The 23,132-nt window shown below is 39.1% G+C and overlaps 1 protein-coding gene across 1 annotated transcript in view; it reads left to right on the top strand.

Moving 5' to 3' along the window:
- FBN1 (fibrillin 1) overlaps nucleotides 1-23,132 on the top strand; it is a 216,908-nt gene that overhangs the window by 68,942 nt on the left and 124,834 nt on the right. Inside the window, exons 6-8 of the mRNA XM_065412313.1 lie at nucleotides 11,010-11,207; nucleotides 14,330-14,455; nucleotides 22,493-22,618. Of these exons, the coding sequence (XP_065268385.1) occupies nucleotides 11,010-11,207; nucleotides 14,330-14,455; nucleotides 22,493-22,618 (450 nt within the window). The remainder of the gene's footprint in view (nucleotides 1-11,009; nucleotides 11,208-14,329; nucleotides 14,456-22,492; nucleotides 22,619-23,132) is intronic.

Below are 23,132 nucleotides of genomic sequence, written 5' to 3'. Positions count from 1 at the left end.
GAAATCAGTTAGTTTTTATCGTCCCTGGGGCGATGAACATCCCACAGAGCACTACTGCAGGCATCAGTCACGCAGACTGTAGCTGTTCGCTGTTTTTGGAACACTCGCACACACAATAGCACTTGACGAGCAGAACGCTCCCTGAACTACATCCCCTATGGCTGCTATGCATGACCAAGAAATGAATGGCTGTTAGGATCCTTTCAAAGCAACATTACCACTTTCCATTTGTATCAGAGGTTGGTTTTTTCTAACCAAATATTAGTAAATTGGGATTGGCAGTGTTTCATAGGCTGCTTCCAGTTTAGTGGAATCTCAGCTAGTGTGTCTGAGCCTGAATTAAACCCCAGATGGTTATAGGTTACAATGTTATGCAGGTGTATCAGCTCTTTTGCCTACAAGGAGAAAGGTAGGTGTTTCCTAATTACCATATGTAATGGAGACATGATTTATTCTCATACCTGTTGTACACTTTTCCCATCAAATCTCAGTGATGGTGTAATCAGAGTTATTCAATCTAATTGAAGTATCATTACTACATGCATTCATTGTTAAAATACACACTAAAATGAACGCCACCTTGATGGCTAAACATGATGAACCAGATTGATCTCAGTTATACCAATGTAAATACAGAAAACTCCATTGATGTCAGAATTACTCCATATTTGCAGCACTGTAAATGAGATCAGAATCTTGTCCCATGACACAAACGGTTGTGCAGTGTTGCTGAGTGCTATTAGCTGCTGAGTTGACTGTACCATATTGGTGTCTGAAATGATTTGTTTCTATATCAGTTTAAATTTATAAGATGCTCTGAGACCTTTTGGGATGCAAAGTGCAATGTGGATATAAAATCATGATCAAGGACACACTGTGAAGATGAAATAGAATATTCGTATATTATTTATTATTGTCTCCAAATAGTGGTTTTGGTGCATTTAGCCAACCAGTTACTGCACAGAATTATATAAATTTCCACTATCTTATGCAAAAAATAGTGATAGTTTATTGCTTATTGGCACTGATAATTGAACAAATTGAGTAATGAAGGACTTTAATTTTTACAGCAGTTAAAATCTGTGACTAATCAAATGTTTCTGAAATGCTTAGATTTTTAACCTGAAAATCTGTACAAGCGCTTGGCAGAACAGAGTTGGACGGGTGAGCATGTGCTGTGTGTCAGAGTCCACATTCCAGTATAGTCTGCATGCTTATTATTTCTGCATAGGGGAAACTTTTCCATAGCCATAATTTCCCATGAGTGCTGATTCCATTTTGTTATGGTAAAGAGGGAGAGACGTTCTCTTCCCAAGCCAGCTGATTTTTGGCAGCCATTAGAATGGGGTAAGAAGAGATTGGCGATTGCTCTAATCTCATTAAGGGACTGCCAGAAGTCTAGAAATCCTGCACTCTGAAAGAGGATCACAGAAGCGATTATATATGATGCAAACATACACCTATCAAAAAACTTCCTGACCACTTTTATTGCTATCACTTTAAATTATCCAATATGAAATACATATTCTAATTTCTTTTCCACCATTTCCATTGTGCGTTCACTCTTTGCATTTAACTTAGCTTGAACGTTGAAACTGGCCAGTTCCCTTCATCTCACTTCCCCCTTTTCTTTGTAATCCGTTTAATTTCTGGACTGGGTCTCACCCAGCACACTACGGTTGCATTTGGCTTCACCACACTGCAGAGGAATATTTATATTTAAAAAAGAAATGAAGACAACATTCTAGTTTTTTTTTTTTTTTTTTAAACAAAAATTACCCCACACCTTTTTAAAAAAAAATTGCGGACGTATCCCTTTTAGTTCTGGGTGTCATATTGTCTGTGTAAGAGCATTTCCTCTCCTCTTTCCCTTCTTCCCTGCACCCCAGAGGTTGCTCTATTTAATCTACTGTAGCTCATTAGGATCTATTTTTCTTACACAGTTTGCACTGCTTTTGGATAGTCTAAACTATTTTCTAGTCAATGTCTTTTGGAGCCAAATAGAAAAACAGACCCAAAGAGTTAGTCTACTAGTGTTGTCTTTACCTTGCTGTTTAATAGTTAATATCTGTGGTGTGTTAGGAGAGTTTCTATAACGTGGCACTTCTTAAGAACTCTTTTTAAAAAGAAGTAATAACTGCAGCCAACTTGTTCTTTTTAAGTGGAACTTCCAGACTATTTAAATTAAGCCCATTCTCCTTAATAATCATCCGGGCTCGACAGTAAATATGTCACCAAAATTTGTTATTCTTTGCAAAAGGGAGGAGAGAAAAAAATCAGTTTGAATTTTATTTCATTATTGTTATAATCTTTTGAGAAGAATTGAAAAAATGAAAAGCTACAACAGAGCATTCCTTTTCAGGATATACAGGAAATGGGGGGAGGGGGAAGAATGTGTCAGGTAACTGATTATTCAGATATGAGAAGTTCTCCGTTTAGTTGCATTGCTTACTGTTTTCTTCATCATGAAAAAGAATAAAATGTGGTAACAATTTTCTGTATTTGGACTACTGCCGCACATAATTGGGATCAACAGAGCTAAAGCCTTGATTTTGGTGAAATGCTTAGTCTGCGTGTTGGATTAAAATGTGTGCAACAAATCACTCCAATTCTATAATAATTATTGAATATTTTTTATTTTATTATTTTAATGTTATTACTTTTCAGTGACAGACTTTGAGAAGTGGGTCAGTTGCAAGAACAAAACTGGCATGAAAAGAGCTGTATATTTGCTCTTGAACATGGATTGCCAAAATACTTTTTTAAAATGCTCAGCCTGATTTGTTCTATACATCAAATGCAGCTGATAAAAGATAGAGTTAGGCTTATGTGGATAATAAACTATTATTTAAAAGTCCTGTTCTTTAACCAGTACCAAGGAGTACTAGATAGCATTTGCTAGATAGGCATGTTAAAAAGATCATCTTGCAAAGATGGATTTTTGAAGAAGCTTACAGAATGGAAAATAAATTTAGGCTAAACTGTGCCAGCCAGGCAATATATGACTACAGTACGAGCAACAAGCAAAGGTGGTGGAGACATGGAGAAATGGGGTCACTGAAGTTATAAATTATGGGATGACATTTGTGGTGCTGCAGTATATGAAGCTGTAAACAACTTTTGTGGCTGATTAAATGCTGAAGTTAGAGCAATATAATAGCAAAAGCAGCTTATTGCAAGTACTGTGAGTGCCAACATCATGATCATTATTCCTATTACATGACTAAGGAAAATAATGAGAGGCAGCTAAGCATACTAAGAAATAGTATTAAAAATATTTACAATGTTGTTGTTTTCTTTTCTCATGACGGTTTGAAAGCCCCCTGCTGCCTCTACTGGAAAATCCATGGCAATGATACATTTTAGGGCTTGGCTAGGATGCGTGTGTGTGGGAGAGTGGGAGAGTTAAACAGTGAATATTTTTTTGAGGAAATGACCTATGTACAAAAAGGAGTGTTGTGGTTGGACACAGTTATCATCAAGCAGAATTTCAGTGTCACCTGTGAAGAGATAATCCTTGTAATTGAGTGCTCTGGGGGTGATTGGTTGAAATTCGTCTTGCCATATAGTGTATCAAACTATTAAAAGGACAACTTTATACAAAATAGCAAGCTAGATGAAGAAAGGCAGGAACTCTTGAGTCTTAGGTCTGCTGCTGACTCAGTCTGTGAAGTTAGGTGAGCCACATAACCAAGTTGAAAGTGCTATATACAGTGGTAGCATACAAGCAACTGACAGGGACATTGTGTAAGGGAAGCAGGAACAGAGTAGTTGCCTTCCCCACCTCTCTATGGCAGTGAAATCATTAGATTGCATTATTTGGGTTTTTTTGCATGGTGTGTGTGAAGCATAATATTTGTTTAAAAAAAATACAAGCTCTCCCTCCTCTACCATAGGACCTTGAGCATGACTGAGATATCTAGGAGCACTCTGAGAGACTAAAGAGCACTGCAAATTTGAGGCCCAACTCCTAACCTTTGTTTTCTTTAACTGTCCACAGTTAATGTTCCAGTTTACTACTACACTCAGTCTTCTGTCACTTTCCCTTCAGTTCTCAGCCTCATAGTAATTTGTAGAATACAGTCTAATCTTGTTTTAGTCATAGCACACATCGCCTTCTGGAAAGAGGCATGTTGTGATCTTCTCTGTCATGTATAAGTATATAGCTCCTCCTTTTGTTTATAATTATTATAAAGGTTTGGATTTGAAATAATTGGAGACTGATGGATGAATTTTGTTCCTTCCATGCAGTTCTGTTGCTCTTTGAGTTCAGGAAAGAGACAGTAGTGACTGAAATACTGTGGAACATGTGGTAACTGAAACAGTGTTTCTCTGTTAATATTGTAGTTGGTGGGAGGTAAATGTATATTAAAAGTGAAAGTGAGGCAACTAGTATTTTAAGTTGTATTGGTCTTGAAGGCCTGCTCAGCACAAATATACCCATGGCAGGTGGCTGCTCAGTTCAAGACTTCTAGAAAAGTAAGTTAATGATATTGACTTGTTAAGAAATTAGTCACAACAGATGAGTAATAGTAAGGTATTGGTGTATACATAAGGGAGCTGTGCACCAATAGACTATTGACATACCCCGTGTTATATATAAACTATAATATTAATACACAAAACAACAGTTTGGAACATTAATACTGCAGTTTATGGGGCAAACACAATATATTTTCTAAGTAGGTTTCTATGATTTAGGTGGAGTTACTAATGCTTTATACTAGTTTGAGAGAAAAAACCCATCCATATAGTTATTTGCATTTAATTTTCTTGGATTTTCAAGAAAAGGAAAAAAGAAAATAAGAAACCGCCTATATTTTATTTGTAAGGTTTCACCCACACAGAGTAATTTTCCTCTAAGTTAAGAGCAAGTGGAAATAGAGTGGGTCTCTACTCTGTATGTAACCTTAACATCATCTATTAGAGTGAACACTACAATAAACCAATGGATTAAATATTTGCATCTTCTTGACAGTAGTCACAAACCACAAAACAGATAACATCCAGATTCTTCAGAACAATATTATTGCTTGTGGAATGCACATATTGCCCATTCCTACAATCTTTGGGCCAAATCCTCCAATCTTTACTCAAGCAAAATTCCCCTTGAGTTCTTTGGGAGCTTTGTCTGAACAAGAGTAACAGAATTTGGCCCCATGCTTTTACTATTAGAGAGAGGCAGTTACAACCACTCTGAGAAATCTTCTTGTAGGTTCCATTCTTTGTGGGGTGTCATTAGCATCTGTTTTAATTAGAGTAAATATATTGCCCCTCGCCTTCCCACACGAGATTGTTTACAGACTGGTGTTCGTTCTTACAGAATACGTGTAGTTCTCTACAATTAATTTGCCAGAAATGCCACTTCTGTGCTGCTGCATTTCTGATGCTAATTAATTCATTACAGGAAGCATTTTGTGCTTGCAAGGTCACCAGGGTTAGATTTATCTTGGCATGAGCATTTAGCTGAGATCTTTCAGTAGGAAGAGTCAAGTTAGGTACTTTTTTCAGTGATCTTTTCTCTTGCTGTCACAAACCAGTGTTCTTACTGAGATGTCCAGTGGTTGATAGATTCTCACTAGTGTTTACAGTAGAGATGGGCTCAAGCCACAAATTTTGAATGTTCCACAGGCGCATTTTGAATGTCCTAAAGCTCAGAGGTTTACAGATGTGAAGTTTTGCTTTGTTCCTCTAACAAGACCAGGATTCATTTGCAAAATCAAGATCTGTATCTACGATTGGATTTTGAAGACCCTCAACATATGGAGTCAAAGTTTTGATTCCAACCCATTTCTAGATTGCAGCACCAATGTATTTGATGCTGATCTTATTTAAAGTTTGCATCTGATCTGGAATCTTTGCTACAATCAAGACCATCGTGATCCCATTTTCAAATCATCAGATATACGCAAATAGAAGTTTAAAAGAGGGCTCGTGTTACATTGTTACAAGTGTTAAAAACAATTTAAAAGGAACATAAGATGTTTGTTAAAGCATCTGTACTTGTCTGAGAAGTAACCATGGGCCTGGAAGTCTTTTGTGGCTTAAAATTGTGGGAAGAGACTCTTAATAATCCCAGGTAACACTTTTTGCTTTAGGATCTAAACTTTCCAACCCTAACAAGAAAGAATCTTTTCCCAAAGAATCACAACTGTAACAGATAGTATTTATTACAGTATTCACACTGCTGCTATGTGGTCATTGGTTTCAAGCTCTTTAACAGTACATGATAGCATAATTATGTAGTTACAGTTTTGTAACATCAGCTAAGTTAATGGAGTTTTTTTTAGCCTGTGTAAGCACTGCAGGATCAGGTCCTGATTTGGAAATTCTATCCTGTCATGAATCTTCTTTGTACCAGTCTAGGTAAATGTAGTATTTACCTAGATAGTTATATAATAGACATAAGGATATTTTTAGTATTAATTCTTTGAAAAATAAAATACTCTGTGTTACTCCCACCTCCCAATAAAGATTCAATTTTCAAAAGTAGCCTCTAAATTTGTTGCTGTAATTTTAGAGACATGGCTAATTTGCATGCCCTGAATTTGTGCTTACAAAATTGCAAGCACAAGATATGAAATTGGGTTGAGGCCTCTTGAAAATTTGACCCAAAGTACTAAATTCCAACTTTGTCTGTTGGACAGTTGAGGTACAGTATAGAATTTTTTTTTACTCAGTCAGATCAAAACTGTCCAGCATTGTTTGGAATCCCTTCCAGAGTTCTAGGGATTTGCTTGTGTTCCCTTTCTCTCCTATCCAATCTTTCACTTGTGTTGCCTTTCTCTCCCCCAAAATAAATGATGCCACCACATACTTCTAGACAAGGACTGGATGAAATTCCTTTTGGAATCCATCAACTTCTTTTTTCAACTGATGGGGACACTCTTGAGCAATGCAAATATTTCCCTCTTCCACAGAACTGGATGTGTGGCTAGAGCACTCTCCGCCTCTGCCATTCCAGGGAGAAGGGGACTGGGACAAAAAAATGAAACTATCTCTCATATAGCACCTACCATCATATTACTGTTCACTGCATTTTAATTATCTAGTACATTAAATGCTCTTCCTTACTAGTAACTAGAGTCCTGATCAAAGTCCTGGCCCTTTTAGGGTGAATTCGGTTGAAAAACGCTAAGTTCCTATAGAAGACAGGAGGAATATAGGCTACAAATACCATTGATGTGAAAGGCAAAAGTAGAAATTTCTCCCTGTATGCTGTATTAGTATGTTGAAGATATTTCCTCATATTGTTCCTTTCTCTTCTATTATTTTGTTTTTCTCCTTTATCCTTCTTGCGTTGTTTCAGAAACCTGGGTTGGTGACACTGTAACATGGAAATCAGTAGGTGTTTTCTTCCTTCGTCTGATACATTTGTAACAAATTGTCCACTGCCCAGATTCCAAGTGTTAAATAACTCCTTCTCTTTTGACATGTTTCCTTGTATGCTTGATGAGGTTGATTTGACAGTTCTCGATCATTGGCTAGCTGTAGTAGTACATGGAATATCTCATTTACTCTGACCTTTGGAGACTTTGTTTTTCTACCTAGAGCTCTAATGTGTATAATCCTCTTCTCTTTCTCCACCCTGCTTCACAATGGACTAAAGCAAACTCCTTCTCCCAGTCTACTTCTTTAGTATGACTTAAGTCTTTAGTCTCATCTTCAGCTAAAATATAAAGGTAATTTTCAAAGCTGTTCATGTGCATTTAGGTACACGTGACTCCAATGAACATCAGTGGCTGTATTTCCTTGTGAAATTTTATGTTGATTTTGAAGGGCTCTAGTACTTTATAATCAGACTGCCAATCTGCAAAAGTGGAAAAGGGGTCTTGGTTTCTACAGATGGTTTTTAAATCAGTGGTCCAAAAATAAAATTGGAGGTGAGTCTGGCAGCTTTGGCTATCAACCATGCCTTGAAACTATCCACACATCTACATGGACTGTCATAGAGTATAATGCAGGATGAGGCCCTTAGTTTGAACCATTGTCCTCTAAGGCTGGTGCAAAGTCTCTGCATGAGAATTTCCGTCAACTTAAGGATGGTAACTCCTGTGAGTAAGGCAAGCAGGATTTCATCTCTGGTCCTTAGACTGATCTGAATTTTAAAATCAGTGCTCCAGTCATTTAAAATTTACTTTTAAACAATATGTTTACATTTAAGAAAGACAAACTGTACTTACAGACATCAAGGTTAATGTGATGTGAGCACTTAAAGATCCCAGGGTGATGCATATCTAGGTGTTGTAGTTGTTGCAGATGGCCTAATGCTCTGAGTCACATCGGGCAATACCATCCAGTCTGTACTTGGACCAATTATTGTTATTTATCGCGGTGCTGCATTTTGGTTATGCAAATAACTAGTAGATACATGAAAGAATGTATAAAATTGTGGAATGCCCATGAAATAAATAATGGCCCTATCCAACAATCTGGTGATCATCTGCAGTGAAGTGCTGAGTCCCATCAACTAGAGTTAGGTGAAAATGTTTGTGTTTTCAACAGCAAATGTTTGCAAAATTAAAATATATTTTAAAAGTTGTCAGATTTTTCAAAAATTTAAGTGAAAATTTTCTATGAAAACTTTTGAATTTTTTTTCTTATTTTTTACCTGGCATTTTTCAACTAGCTTTACTCTCAAATCCTAACTAACGGCTTGATCATGCAGACCCTTATTTTTGTGCTTTGCTTGTTGAAGTAGCTGCATTGACTTGACTTGAGCTTGGATGGATTATATATAGATCAGGGTTTCTCAAACAGGGGTCGCCGCTTGTGTAGGGAAAGCCCCTGGCGGGCCGGGCAGGTTTGTTTACCTGCCCCGTCCGCAGGTCCGGCAGATCGTGGCTCCCACTGGCCATGGATCGCTGCTCCGGGCCAATGGGAGCTTCTGGAAGCGGCGACCAGTAAGTCCCTCGGCCCGCGCCGCTTCCAGCAGCTCCCATTGGCCCGGAGCAGCGATCCACGGCCAGTGGGAGCCGCGATCGGCCAGACCTGCGGACGGGGCAGGTAAACAAACCTGCCTGGCCCACCAGGGGCTTTCCCTACACAAGCGGTCACCCCAGTTTGAGAAACCCTGATACAGATTGTGAGGAAGAGTTTGCGGGATCAAGACCCAAGTCAGTGAGAGTTGAGGGCCTTGTAGAAGAAAGCCCAGGATTTATAACCTCTTGAAATCAGCATGATTTACAAAGCCAAACATGTTTTTTTAAAGGAATGTAAATAGTGTGAGTGATATAAGTATGTATGTGTTAGGTATACTTCGTCCGGCCTCTGCATGGGGAAGCGCCTAGACTAGATGACCTTTCGAGGTCCCTTCCAGCCCTACATGTCTATGATTTTATAATGTCTTTACTTGTTCTACAATTAGAGTTTCTTCTTCTAATATTTTGAATGGAACTCATTTCACTTTATTTTTCTAAGAATTCACCTTGTACTGTATCAGCATATATTATTTGTGTCTAATCCAAAGCCGATTGATGTTTGTGGTAAAAGTCCTATTGACCTCAGTGGGCATTGGATCAGACCCTTATATGAGAAACTGGCGCTGAAAAAAGCATGGTTTTCTCTGTGAACACATGTTAATGTGAGCATCCAAATTAATCTTTTTACTAATCCTTTTTATTGGCCTCCAGATTTTTCCATTCAAAGAAAAAAAAAAAAAAAGGGAGTGATGAATCTTCTGTAAAAAGATCAAAATTTTATTTGACGAGTGGGGTCTGGCATGTGCCGGAGACAGCAGGAATTGGTGTTGCTATTTGTTGTTGCCGTGGGAGAATGGAACAAAATAAAGGCTACTAATATTTTATTAACATCCCAGTTTAATTCTGTCTGTTGGATAAATGGCCTGTACTACCATAAACAAATCAAAGCAGATGTATTCCACATGCCCTCAGTTCAGCTGTAGGCAAAGTTTACCCATATGCTCGGTTATGTCTGTATAACCGTGAAAATTATGCTTAATAAACTTCATGTAGACTACATACCCCGTGAGACCCGTTTAAAAACAACAGTTGTGGAAATAAACAGAACCTCTTTTATAAGGGTGATTTTAAGTACTGTGCTAAATATTAAAACAAACTTCATTCAATTTGATGAAAAGACCTCACTGATGTTATTACTAGATATGCTCCTAAGCTGCAAAGTGGATCCAAATCTAGAGCTTAACTTCCCCAAAGTGTGGGAGTCACTCAGTTTAAGGACCATCTGAAATACAGGCATGCATTAAGCAAAAAAGGTGCACAAATATTCGATCAAATTTGTAACTGAACTACAGTAGCTTCAGGCATGCTCATGTGCATTATAGTGCTGGTTTTCTGTGAACATTTGAGGGGTTGAATTTTACTGACACAGCCATTCACAGAATGGGACCTGCTTAGCTGCATTGGTGAATAACCATGGAGACTGATTTTAAACGTACCCATGCAAAGATGCGTCCCCTCAAGGAACAAACAATACCTGACTTATCTGACGCGTTACAAATAAATTTGAGTGTCTACCATTTTACAGAGGTATGCCTCATCATGATAATATCTGAGCATCTCCCATTAAATAAAAGAAAACAACAAAACTCTCACTCCTCATCGTGTGCAGGAATACCTTAAAAAGTAGTGGAATTCTTTTTCTTCTTCTCACTTCTCCCTCTCACCCAAACACATGTGGGCTCTATGAAGAGCAATGGTAAGGAAGCTAAGACAAAGAAACAGGGCTTACATTTAGTCCTGAAAATTATGAGGAGACTTGGAGCATCTTAAATAGCAAATATTAATGGTAAAGTAATTGTGATCAATCCACAGAGATGTTTATTTCATATTCAAATACATTGACTATTAAAAATAAACCTGAGAGAAATTATGTGCCCATGGACAATCACTATGTTGGAAAGAGGGATTTTGGGGGATTTTTATGGGGTAAATTATTAGTTGCAAATTATTTACCCAGCTCTGCTTTATTATGAGTTATGTAATGTCTTTCTAATGTGATGCTGACTAGATTTCCTTGCTTTGGTTCAGATTATAGGACTGGCCCGTGCTTCACACTGGTAACCAATCAGATGTGCCAGGGACAGCTCACTGGAATAGTCTGCACAAAAACCCTTTGCTGTGCAACAGTTGGGAGAGCATGGGGCCACCCCTGTGAAATGTGTCCAGCTCAGCCTCATCCCTGCCGCCGGGGTTTCATTCCAAATATTCGCACAGGAGCCTGTCAAGGTAAGCTAGGTGCAAAGCTTCACCAAGAGCTGCTAAAATTATTAATGGCTTAATCTTGATTGAGTTACATTGCTTTGTATAACCTGTCCTAAGCCATTCTCTGCTGTACGTGGGAAGAATGGAAAAACGGTCAGATACATTACTTGATGGTTCGCTAAGTGTATGATGTTCAAGTAAGTGCACTAGTAACTTAGGTCATGTGAGAGCAGCCAGGTTCTTAATGAATTTTTCACTGCCAGCAGCTCCTTCATTTGACTGGATAGTGGTGTTTCTCTATACACACATTACCACTCTGAGAAGGGGTTTGTTCTGTTTCAAACTGTACTCAAGATAGACAGAAAACCAAACCTGTGAAGATGATGTTCTCTCTGCTTATCTTAATTTTTTTCTTACTTCAGTTTGTTGGCATTAGGTTCGGTCTGTCTGTCTTGTCTTTTGAGCTACATTCATCTGTCCTGGAGGAAACTGCATGTCGTGCCATTTAAAACGCCCAAATTAAAAATGCCCTATTGTACATTTTAAACAATTTTTGGAAATACATTTGCATTTGGTTCAAATTGTAAAATCCACCCAGATGTTGCTTGCTTCTTTTTGAGCATGCCTCACCCTAGAAAGTCCTTACGCTGCTTTTTTGGCTTTTATTCTAATACTTCCAGCTGTACAAATTCTTTTATTGTCTGGATGTCTGGCAGGAAACAGGAGAAAGTTAACAGGGGCAGCCATGTACTGAACTGGTGTGGATTATAAATTCCCAGGACTGTATCTTTGGGACTTGTTCATTTAGACCTCTCGAACATATTTTGTATTGTGAAAATAGAGAAGATAAAGATTATAAATCTATTACTAATTTTATTTTAATCATGAAATTCCTGTGAAGAACTTCAAGGCATTCCATTGCATTAAAACATTTAGACATCTTGTACCACTGGCCAAGTCCTGTCTGGTGCCTGCAAACGGGTCTGCTATACCTCTAGATGGACACATGTTAATGCTGCTTTTGTAGGATACATGTGCCCATATTCTGACCTCAGACATCCTAAGGCACAGTCCTCTCTCTCTCTGTGAAAGAGCAGGGAGAAACTGTGTAGAGGGTTCAGTATTGCAGTCATTGGCAGGTCAGGGACTGTATGTGCATAAATGTTTGACCCATGCCCTCAGCTCTCAGGCTGCACCTTGTTATACCTCTCCATTGTTGGTGTCACGGGAAGGTCCAGAACAAGGCTGCTTCTTCACATTGCAGGTTTCTTAGCACGCAACTACATGCAATGCCAATCCAATTTTGGCTCTGTAGGTTTGACTTGTACTTCCAGTTGATCTCTTCTCTTGTGTCCATACTTTTAACAGACCAGCTATGGAACTATATGTTATCTTTATTCTTCATGCAATTGTATGACATCCAGTCCTCTTTAAATCAGATAACTTAAATGTCTTCAATCTTAGTGGATGTTATTTCACATCCATATTTGATCTAAATAGTAAAATGAAAGCAGGTTCAATAAAATCCAGGCTTGTTCACGCAGGTTCTCTGAAGAAAGAACAAGCCTATGATGTTTGAGAGTCAGTAAGACAAATGGACACATATTTAAGATATATATAATATAAATAAATACGTCGAGAAAAATACAAAATTGTTGCCCACTGTTCAAATCTGCTCTTTGTCTGTCTATCTGGCATATTTTAAAAAAATGCAGAAAGTTAAATTAATGAAGTGTCATGGTTGAGATTTTAAACACTTAAAAATCAGGGGAATCAAAGATGTAGGATGAAATGTTCAAGTGTTTAAGTAATTTACGAGCACAAGTTCCATTGGCTTTTAATGGGATTTATACTCCTAGATCACTTAGGCGCTTTTGAAAATCCCATCTGTAGCCCTCACATGAATTGAATCTCAGCCCTTTTTGTAGACAAAGTACTTTTGTGTTTGACATTATGGGCCAGATTGTGGCTGGCTCTGTGGTGTTCACAAAGGGCAGACGGAGAGTTTTCTCCATCCTGTGTCCCTGTGTTTAAGCCAGTAATGGTGAGGAACACAAGCACTGCAATCATCTAGTTTTACCAGCAGCAGTAGACTCCCCAAGGAGAGGCTAGAAGAGAAGGATCGTGGGGGTGTGGCCAGTGCAAGGGTGGGAGGACCATTCTGAATGCTCCCACAGATGGTGGAGCTCAGGGTCCGACTTGCACTACCATGCAGCTCCCAGAAGAATTCTCTGAGACCTCCAAGCCCTCCCACTGCTGCTTTGCTCCTCCTCCCTTCCACTTTCCAATGCAGCCATTGCTGAAAGCCACAGTCTAGCCAGACTTTTGCAACTTAATATTTATGTGCAGCCTTGCTTTGTTAAGGTTGATGTGGTGACAAAAAATGGGGATCCCTTGACATGTTCACATTTAATTTCCTACCCACAAGGTGCCATCAATTTTGCTGTTTCATTTTCTTAAAAACAAAGATTAAATATAAGGAGGAGGGAAAAAAGGGAAAGTAAAAAGCTACGTCATTAATGTCTAAGTACATTGTTCATTAATGTCAGTCATGGATTCTTAAACCAGGTCCTAACCACCACTTAAGGGTAGTTGGCCCCTTGCCCCTTGGGAGTGAAGAATAAAAACTCCCCATCAATAGTAGACTGAATACCACGAAGAACAAGGGTCTCTCCCACAGGCAGTAGCTTGAAGCTCTTGCACTCATCCAAAATTTCTGCATATGCCTCATTCTGCATATGCCTATTGTACATGCCTGTCAAGATTTTCAGAAGGGGTTAGTGATTTGTGGGTGCCCAATTTGAGAAACCTTAAAGGGGCCTGATTTTCAGAGGACAGTCTTCCCTGTACTGAATATGCCCCAAATGTTTTGAAAAACAGAAGTAAATGTTATAGCAATAAGCTGAAAGGGTGAAACAATAATAAGCAAGCAATTTCTTACCGAAATTTTTTTAGAGAATTGTAATTAATCATTCTTTCTATAATGTAATTACAAAATCAATCTCTTCACGGGCAAGAATCATAATATTATGATGGGATGAGCAACAGATTTAGGCATATTTACTTAGTTTCTGCATGGACAAATTGTTATGGCTCTTTCTGAGGAATGAATTAAATGTGGGTGTTTTTCCTTTATTATATGATAGATGTGGATGAATGCCAAGCCATCCCTGGGATCTGTCATGGGGGAAATTGTATTAATACTGTTGGATCTTTTGAGTGCAAATGCCCAGCTGGACACAAGTTTAATGAAGTGACACAAAAATGCGAAGGTAAGAACTTTCAGAACTTTCATCTCAAAGTAAGGGGGAGAAATCTTCGGTTTGATGCCAGCTTTGTTTAGAAGATTGTCACAAATGTTCCAGTCTCTCTTATTTCCTTGAGTATGCAAATGCTATTGCACATATGAACAATATGCTTTTCTTCTTCTAAACCAGAGAAAATATTGCCCCTGCAGCTTTTTCCATTTTTTTTCATGTAACCGTTTACAGACTTAAAAACTCAAGGTACATCTGAATCAAATTAAACACGAAAACATAGAATATTTATGAACTAATATTTTGCTTTAGAAATATTTGAGGCACATGTCTTTGCACAATTTGATTTACAAGAATGCTTATATGACATGCAGGATCCAATTTCCCTCTCTTTACTTAGGGTAACACTCCATTTGACATGAATGGGAGCTTGGCTTGAGTAACAACTGCAAGATTAAGACCTAACTGTCCTTGGAAGTTGTATATTTTGTGTGTTTTTTCTTTTCTACTTTAGATGAAGTATTTTGTCTTCCTTTATCAGTGCTTTGGTCCTCGTTATGTAGATGAGTGGCAGATGGCAATGCAGAAATGTGCATTACAATCAGGAGCTTGGGCAAAGGAGGGAGGACTAGTGGCAGGAGCTTGGAGTCCAGGGTCAGAGTCAGTATCAGGGTCAAGAGTCAAGCAGAGGCTGAAAACTGGAGTCAGAGTTTGGAGTCAAGCTGCGGGTCAGAGCTGGAGACAGCGTCAGGAATCAAGCTGAGTGTCAATACCTAGTATCCTAGTCAGTGTTGGGGTTCTGGAGGTCGATCAGGGGTCAGAATCCCAATCAGACCCTGAAAATGGAAGCCCTCCCCCTCTTTCATCCCAAGCCTTACTGAGCAACACTGTAGCTTGATCCTTTACATTGAAGTCAATGACAACCAGGGCCGGCTCCAGGCACCAGCTTAACAAGCAGGTGCTTGGGGCGGCCAAGGGAGAGGGGCGGCACCTGCGGCAATTCAGGGCGGCAGGTCCCTCACTCCCTCTAGGAGCGAAGGACCTGCCACTGAACTGCCGCCGCCGATCGTGGCTTCCCTCCCTCCCCCCCCCCCAATTGCTGCCGCCGGTCGCAATTGCGATCGCGGCTTTTTTTTTGTTGCTTGGGGCGGCAGAAATGCTGGAGCCGGCCCTGATGACAACTGTCTCAGTGGCTTTAATAATGCAGGACCGGGCCTCCCATGCTGCTGCAAAGTCCTAAGGCCATGAGGGTTGAGAGCACTTAACATCTTGCAGGCTCCAGTCCTTAGAAAAGATTTCTTTCAGATTAAATGACAGGAGGATGATTTCCAAAGCTTTCTCATCCCTCTTTGGTTGAGTTGTCTAGCTATAAAAATGCTTGTTTCCAATGTATGTTACTTAACTAATTTGGGGCCCAGTCCTCATACCAGGAGTGGCCCTAGCCATTTTGCCAGCCAGCCTGGCTGGAAAATGTTTTTGGCACCACCACCCCCTGAGTGGCAGAGAAAACAAACAAATAAATACCCGGCCATTCAGAGCAGAGTGGGGGGGGAAAAAAGCTGAGGCCACAGTAGGTCAGCACCCCCTGAAAGCTGGCGTCCAGCGTGGTCCCCCTAGAACCGACCCTGCCTGATACTCTTACTCAGGCTGAGTAGCTCCTTTCTCCACAGGTGGTTCAATTCCAATTGGCTTCACTAGGGTACTACTCAGTGTAAGCAAGTGCATCAGAATATGCCCGAGGAGGAGATCATCAGTAGCCTGTGTTTATGCAAGTACTGATCCTCCATTTCTTGCTCACACAAACTCCCATTCATTTAATTGGGAATTTTGGGTCCACAAGGGATCCGGAACTGGGCCTTTAAAATATGACTGTTGACGAAACAGGCCAATAATGTGCATATGGTTTTAATTTATTCCTCCTTATCTATAGCTTTTTATCCTGACAATGTTCATTTAGGGCAGTGATATTCAGAGCACAGTGGTTGAGGAGCCAAATTAGCAATCAACATTACCCAAAAGAGCCACAGTAGTATAAATTCATTGTTTCATTTACTGTAGTACAATATATTCATATTTAAACAGTGTGACGGGAAATATTTAGTTTATATATATATATATATATATATATATATATATATATATATATATATATATTATTCTCATAGCAAAATGAATGACAAAGTATTGTTTTATCAAACACAATCGCTTAATAACTTAGTAAAAGCATCCTGATTGGTTGTTAATTTAGATTGTCTGATTTAATTATTAACCAGTGTTTTTTTATTATGTGCTGCAAAGAGACGCAGGGGATGCATTAAAGAGACACTTGGGGCTCGCAAGCCTCAGACTGAGTATCACTGATTTAGGGCATTACATTTAAAATAGATTCATGTTAACAGAAGTAGGAAACCAGCTCTACATTTTTCAAGTGTTTAATGATTTTGGGTACCCAACTTGTAACATCTTAGAGGAGCCTGATTTTGAGAGACACCCATCCTCTGCAAATCATCCCTCCTTCGGGAGTCTCAGAATGGGCACCCCAAAACTGAGGGACCCAGAATCACTAGTCATTTTTGAAAATTTGGAGCACAGTCATTTAAAAGGCAAAATCCCTATTTTGAGTAATAAATATCTTACAAACATTTTAGTTTAATTGTAGGTTATGGAAAGCCATTTTGTAAGAATTTGCATACTGTATGTTTCTCACATTGGCTGCTGGTGGTTTGGCTTTCCTTCTGGGGGATAGAGCACTGAGGAGATGGAGAATAATAAAGACTGAACTTGTGTCTTGTGAAATATTAATGATGGCAAAACTGAAACCTGTAGACCTGGACATCCCAGCAAACACCGCTACTGCAATTTCAGGCCCTTCAGTGATGAATTGTGTAGGAAACTCCCACTTCCATATGCTATGCCTGGTGTATCCTGTGGTTACGTTGCAATGAATGGAAATTTTGTTAAAGACTGCCAGAGAGACATGTGCAGGTTCTGAACAGCAGTGAAGAGTCTGCTATATTTTCCTCAGCTAGGTGTTGGTCCATACTTCAGTCAGCATGCATATGTGATCTGAAAAGTTAATGGAACATAATCACAATATTACTTAGTTATTTATATTGTTATCAGCCTCCCTCGTTGAAGAACCATGGGGAATGCAGATACCATAGATAGAATGCAGTTACACACGTTGAAATTTTGCTAGGACTTCTGGGCTAACATACTACTTTTAAGAGATGGCACAGGATCATTGTGTCGGGATCCCTGAGGTACAACCGCTGTGCCCCCTTAACTCTCCAGCCTGGACTGTCTATCAAAATTCTTTGCCAGTAACAAGCAGTGAACCCCTCCAGGCGCTGTTATCACTCAGCCACCACCATGCAGAGGCAAGCCCAGCTAAGTTGCATGAAGGCTCCCCAAGCCCCTCTTGAACCATACACAGGGAAACACCAGCAAATCTCTGAAGCCCTGAGACTTGCACCCCAGCAATATACCTCCTTGAACTGCTCAAGCTCTTCTCTTGAGTGGTGCAAGTTTATTAACTAGTTCACCACTTCGTCAAAGGAAAGTGGGCATGCACCAGCCTTTGTAAACTGAGCAGATTTCCCAAACACTTTAGACAAACTCATTGGTAAGGATAAAACATTAAAATAAGTTTATTGACTATAGAAAGATAGATTTTAAGTGATTATAAGTGGTAGGCATAAAGGTCAGAGATAGTTGCCAAAGAAAATAAAAAGTACTGGGTAAGCATGCTTTTTTCCCTCTCCTGCTGATAATAGATCACCTTAACTGATCACTCTCCTTATAGTGTGTAGGGTAACACCCATTGTTTCATGTTCTCTGTGTGTATATATATATCTTCCTACTGTATTTTCCACTGCATGCATCCGATGAAGTGGGCTGTAGCCCAAGAAAGCTTATGCTCAAATAAATGTGTTAGTCTCTAAGGTGCCACAAGTTCTCCTGTTCTTTTTGCAAATACAGACTAACACGGCTGCAACTCTGAATCCTTTGTTGTTGTCACTGGAGAACTAGCAGTGGGCAACTCCCAAACTCGCAACATATTTCAGTAACAACCGTACATCAAAATCTCATAACTTCATGCACACTAACAATATACACATTTTGACAGAGCAGTGGATTTCAGCAGATCATGACCTTTCCTATGGTATCTTACATGGCATGCTTTGTATGGAATATCACAACCAGCCCCAATGATGAATACGGGGACTAGAAGGTACTACTTTGGGTTGCAGTGTGTCACAATCATTAATGGCCATAAGTTACCAGGCAGGCCCTTGGATTTAGGTTTCATTTAAAAGACTGTACTTCTAGTTGCCTGCTGCCTCAGCATTATGCTGAAGTTTGATTAAATAATGATAGAATTTTCTGACAAATTTTGTACACCAAAGAGGAGACTGGCTTTTAAATACGGGCATATCTATGTTTTTTTTTTTTTTAATCCCAAAGGATCTCTAAGTGCCTTACAAACAGTACAAATATTTATGCAGGAATCACTTTGTTGAAAGGAAGGGTGGTCTGTGGGTAAAGTCCTGGACAGGGACTCAGGATACCTAAGTTCAGTTCCAGGCTCTACCGTGGACCTAATGTGTAGTCTTTAGTAAGTCATTTAATATCTCTGTGAAGCAGTTCCCCATCCGTAAAATGGGGATGATACTTCCTTTTCCCCACCTTTTGTCTGTTTAAACTGGAAGCTGTGTGAGACAGTGACTGATTCTTACTAAATGATTGAACAGTGCCCAGCACAATGGGGCCTACTCTCAATTGGAGCCTGTGGACGTGACTGCAATGCAAATAATTAAAAATAACACTTCAGCTCCCTCTGGTGTGAAAGGGGATGGCTGTTGAACAGTTTACAGCATCATTACACCACATTTCAAAATACTGAAGGGAGCATGTAACTAAGCACAAAGTACTTTACTCAAATTGGAATCATTTTTAGGACACCTCAAGGATCAGTAATTATCACAAGTGGTCAAGTCCTTGGTTCTACATCTTGTCTGTTAAGTAGCATCTCTGGTAGCCCTAATACCATCTCTGGCATTTGTACAGTAGATCTGGCTCAGCTGCCTACTGACTCACCAACACTATACTTCCCACAGTATGTATCTCTTCCATGGAGGTCTTCCATCCAAGTTCTGATCAACTCTGACCTTTATTAGCCTGTGAGACAACAGACCCAGTTGGAAAGCCAAAAATCTTTTAGCTATTGTGCTATGTACCAGCACAGGTGATGCAAGATTAGATTTAGAACATTAAATATTAGATTGTTTCACTGATTCATGCCATCATCTCCATTTCAGTTTCACTAATGCTAAGCCAAGTAACTTTTTTTTTGGTGGTGGTGATGTTGGGTTGTTCTTGGGATAATTCTTTCTGCAGTGACCTTTATATCTGCAAGTACCTCAGACATACTTACCTTTATAAAACTCACGTGCTTAACAGTGACACTGTTATTTATATTAATGTCAACAGTAATATAAACAGTGAAATGCTGTTTGGGTTAGGCTCAACCTAAATTAAAGAGTGGTGATTTTGCTTTTAAAAAGGTCAGAGTCTATATAAACAGTGGCAACACTGAATTTAAACAGTGGTGAACTTGAGTCAGAAGATACTTGAACCTGATCCATTTACAACTGCATTTTTCTCTGTTAATTAAGTGCGTTATTCAGACCAAAATTCAATTTCCACATTTTTTTGTTTCTGAGACTTTTTTGGGACTCCTGTGGAGTATAATCCTGGTGCAGAAGCCAAAAGTCTCTCAGCACTGCTCCCAGGGAGCTCAGACTCAAGGCTTTGACAACGCCCTTTAAGTAGCACCGAACAAGAAATCACACCTGTCCCATACACCCATGTGTGGAATGTGGCCCACACAAATGACATAACAGCTCACTGAGATGTTTGGAAGAATGCATTTTTGATGGACACGAGGAGGGTTTTAGAATGAATCAATCTCTATATACTCTTAGATGGTCTGTACTCTCCTAGCAGAATAAGCAGATCTCACTATAGGGTGGTTTAAAGTACCTGATTCTTCAGGCTGATAATGGCAGGAAGGCAAATGAATAACATTTATTTTTTCTTGCCTTGTCACCTCCAATGAGATGTGCAACTGAGGTCCTCTCTATTTGTGCTCATTAAAGATCCAATGGGAACTAGTAAAGGCGTTAGCCCAGCTATTGTGGCCAAACTTCCCTCAAATAATTTTTAATGCATAAAATAGATATCTTCACAGTGTGCCCTAACTTGTTGTGTGGTGTAGCTGTTAACCATTTGCTATATTTCATTTCAAATATTTCATTGATGGAAGAAGTGATTCCTATCTACACGTGTATAAAATTGATCTATCGGTTTGTATATCTCTGGATGAAAGGTGCAATATAGTTCTTGCCATGTTCCACACAATCAGACGTACAGAGGCCAAGGACATTATCCTTTGTTTTTCTTTGCTGCACATAAGATGGACTGTTAATAAGATGGGGTTAAGCTTCTTCAGCTACTTGATTTGAATTTCACCCCTTTTATAGTCACTTATTTTCTATACCTTTTTGATTCATCTGGGCCTTTGGTGCCATTGGATTCTCATCACATTGTGGGCTGCATGTTGATGTTACAGACATTTAGACAGGTGGTTGTTATTGGTTTCCAGAGCATCTTCCAGAATGCAGCCTGCCTTTATGGCTGCCAGAACTCTTTCTTCCTGTTTGCTGATAGTTACGTGTTCTTATCTTAGGCACTTATATGGCAGATGATGGAAAAAGTTGTCTGTCTTTCAATTCCTGTGTGCTTGAGCTCCCTAGATGAGTGCTAAGTGGTACCAGCTGCAGATTGGAAACAGCCACTGAAAAAGAAAGGGATGACAAAGTACTATAGGCTGATTACCACCAGCAATTGATGAACAATTGATGTTAGCATAGGTTGATATTGACATGCCATTGCAGGTCACACAAGCCCTGTGCTGTGGAAGGAATAGAACCTTCAGCATTACAGACTCTGTTATCAGAGTCAGTAGGTATGATCATGTATATGGAGGCATGTGCTGTCATTTTTTTTATGCTGACAGTGAAGATCTTCCTGTAAATGGTTTGTCACTTGAAGAGTTTATATATGGGCAATAAATTTCTTAGAGGTTGCATCCATTGCATGATCCTTTTGTTTAAAAGTGATGATCAATGTATAAGACGATCATGGATGTGATCTGCCTTCTGCCGTTTGTGTTGTGCTATATACTTCAATTTATGTCTAGAAATCTATAGCACATGAAAACCTTTATTTCAGACAAATATTGTATGCTGGTAAAGAGTAGTACAGGTAGCATTAGGGCAATGTTATTTAAAGATGGAAGAAGTGGGAAAGTTGATGTTCATTGACTGCCTTGTGCTGTAATGCTAACGGATCTTATTAGTTAAATTGGGTCTGTCTGGTCAATACTTGAGTGAGAGGCTTCCAAGAAAAACCTAGGCACGGTAGGAAGTGGTGTTGGTGATTCAGTAAGTGGTACACTTCTCTTTGCGTGGGAGTTGAACTAGTGCCCAAGCATGGTGTTAATAGCATACTGGAATTACCATGAGACCTAAAATGTGGCTCCGGACCACTTGTGGTCATTAAAGATCCAATGGCAGTTTTCTTAAAATTAGACTGCTCACTCCAGTGCACTAGCTAAATTTAAATTTGCATTTGCATTTTGCCTACATTCAATAAGTTCCCTCGACAGTTTTAAATCAAGTTTCAGGGTTGCACCCATCATTATTAAACAGTGAAGTGTATTCTCTGGTGCTTCTGGAATTTAGAAAATATGGTATTTCCTTAGTTTCAAATTATTTCAGGGCTCAGACTGTTTTTCTTATGTATTTATATGATGTCTAACAAAATAAGGCTCTGCTCCCATTTTAGAGCCACCTATTGGTACCATATTATAAACATTGCTGGCGTAACTCCATTGTAGTAAAAGAATTTGACCTTAACAATAATGATAAATAGTTTAATGCTGCAATCTTGATAATTAAGCTGATCAGATCTCTCTTTTTATTGCAGATATTGATGAATGCAGCACCATTCCTGGAATCTGTGATGGAGGAGAGTGTTCTAACACTGTTAGCAGTTACTTTTGCAAATGTCCACCTGGTTTTTATACAGCTCCTGATGGCACAAGATGTATAGGTGAGTATAAAACTATAGGTGTTGGAGTAGTAGATGCTATTGACATGCATATATCCATAAAAGTAGATAATATCATACAAAAATATATTTAATAACCATAGGAGCTCTCTTGAAATTCCTCTTGAGAGCAAGTGCCCACAGCTATCATAAAAGGTTAATTTTCTGTTTTTCTTTCTTTTTGCTGTTGTAGCTAATGATACTCTTGCAATTTAACACAAAGTCCATGTGGCTACTCCCTTTCTGAAATCATTTGATATTTTTAACTAAAAAGATGGGTAATGATATACAGTATTTACTGTAGTCTGTCCCTTTTCCTCTCTCCTTTTTTTTGTGATCTTTCCCCTTCCCTTTTTCTTATTCAGGGTTTCTCTATAAAGCTGTTTTAAAAAGTATGTTGCATTAAAATGAGCTGAACTTGTTTTATAGGGTTCCCCTTATTTTCCTATTCTCCCACATTAATCTTTGTTGCAGCATGTGTTTCACTGCATGGTTATTTAAAAAAACAACCCCAAGA

This window comes from Emys orbicularis, chromosome 10, assembly GCF_028017835.1.
Source record: "Emys orbicularis isolate rEmyOrb1 chromosome 10, rEmyOrb1.hap1, whole genome shotgun sequence".
In the NCBI taxonomy this organism is placed as follows: domain Eukaryota; kingdom Metazoa; phylum Chordata; order Testudines; family Emydidae; genus Emys; species Emys orbicularis.
Note: the sequence above shows the minus strand (reverse complement) of the source record. Positions and strands in the feature narration are given on the sequence as shown.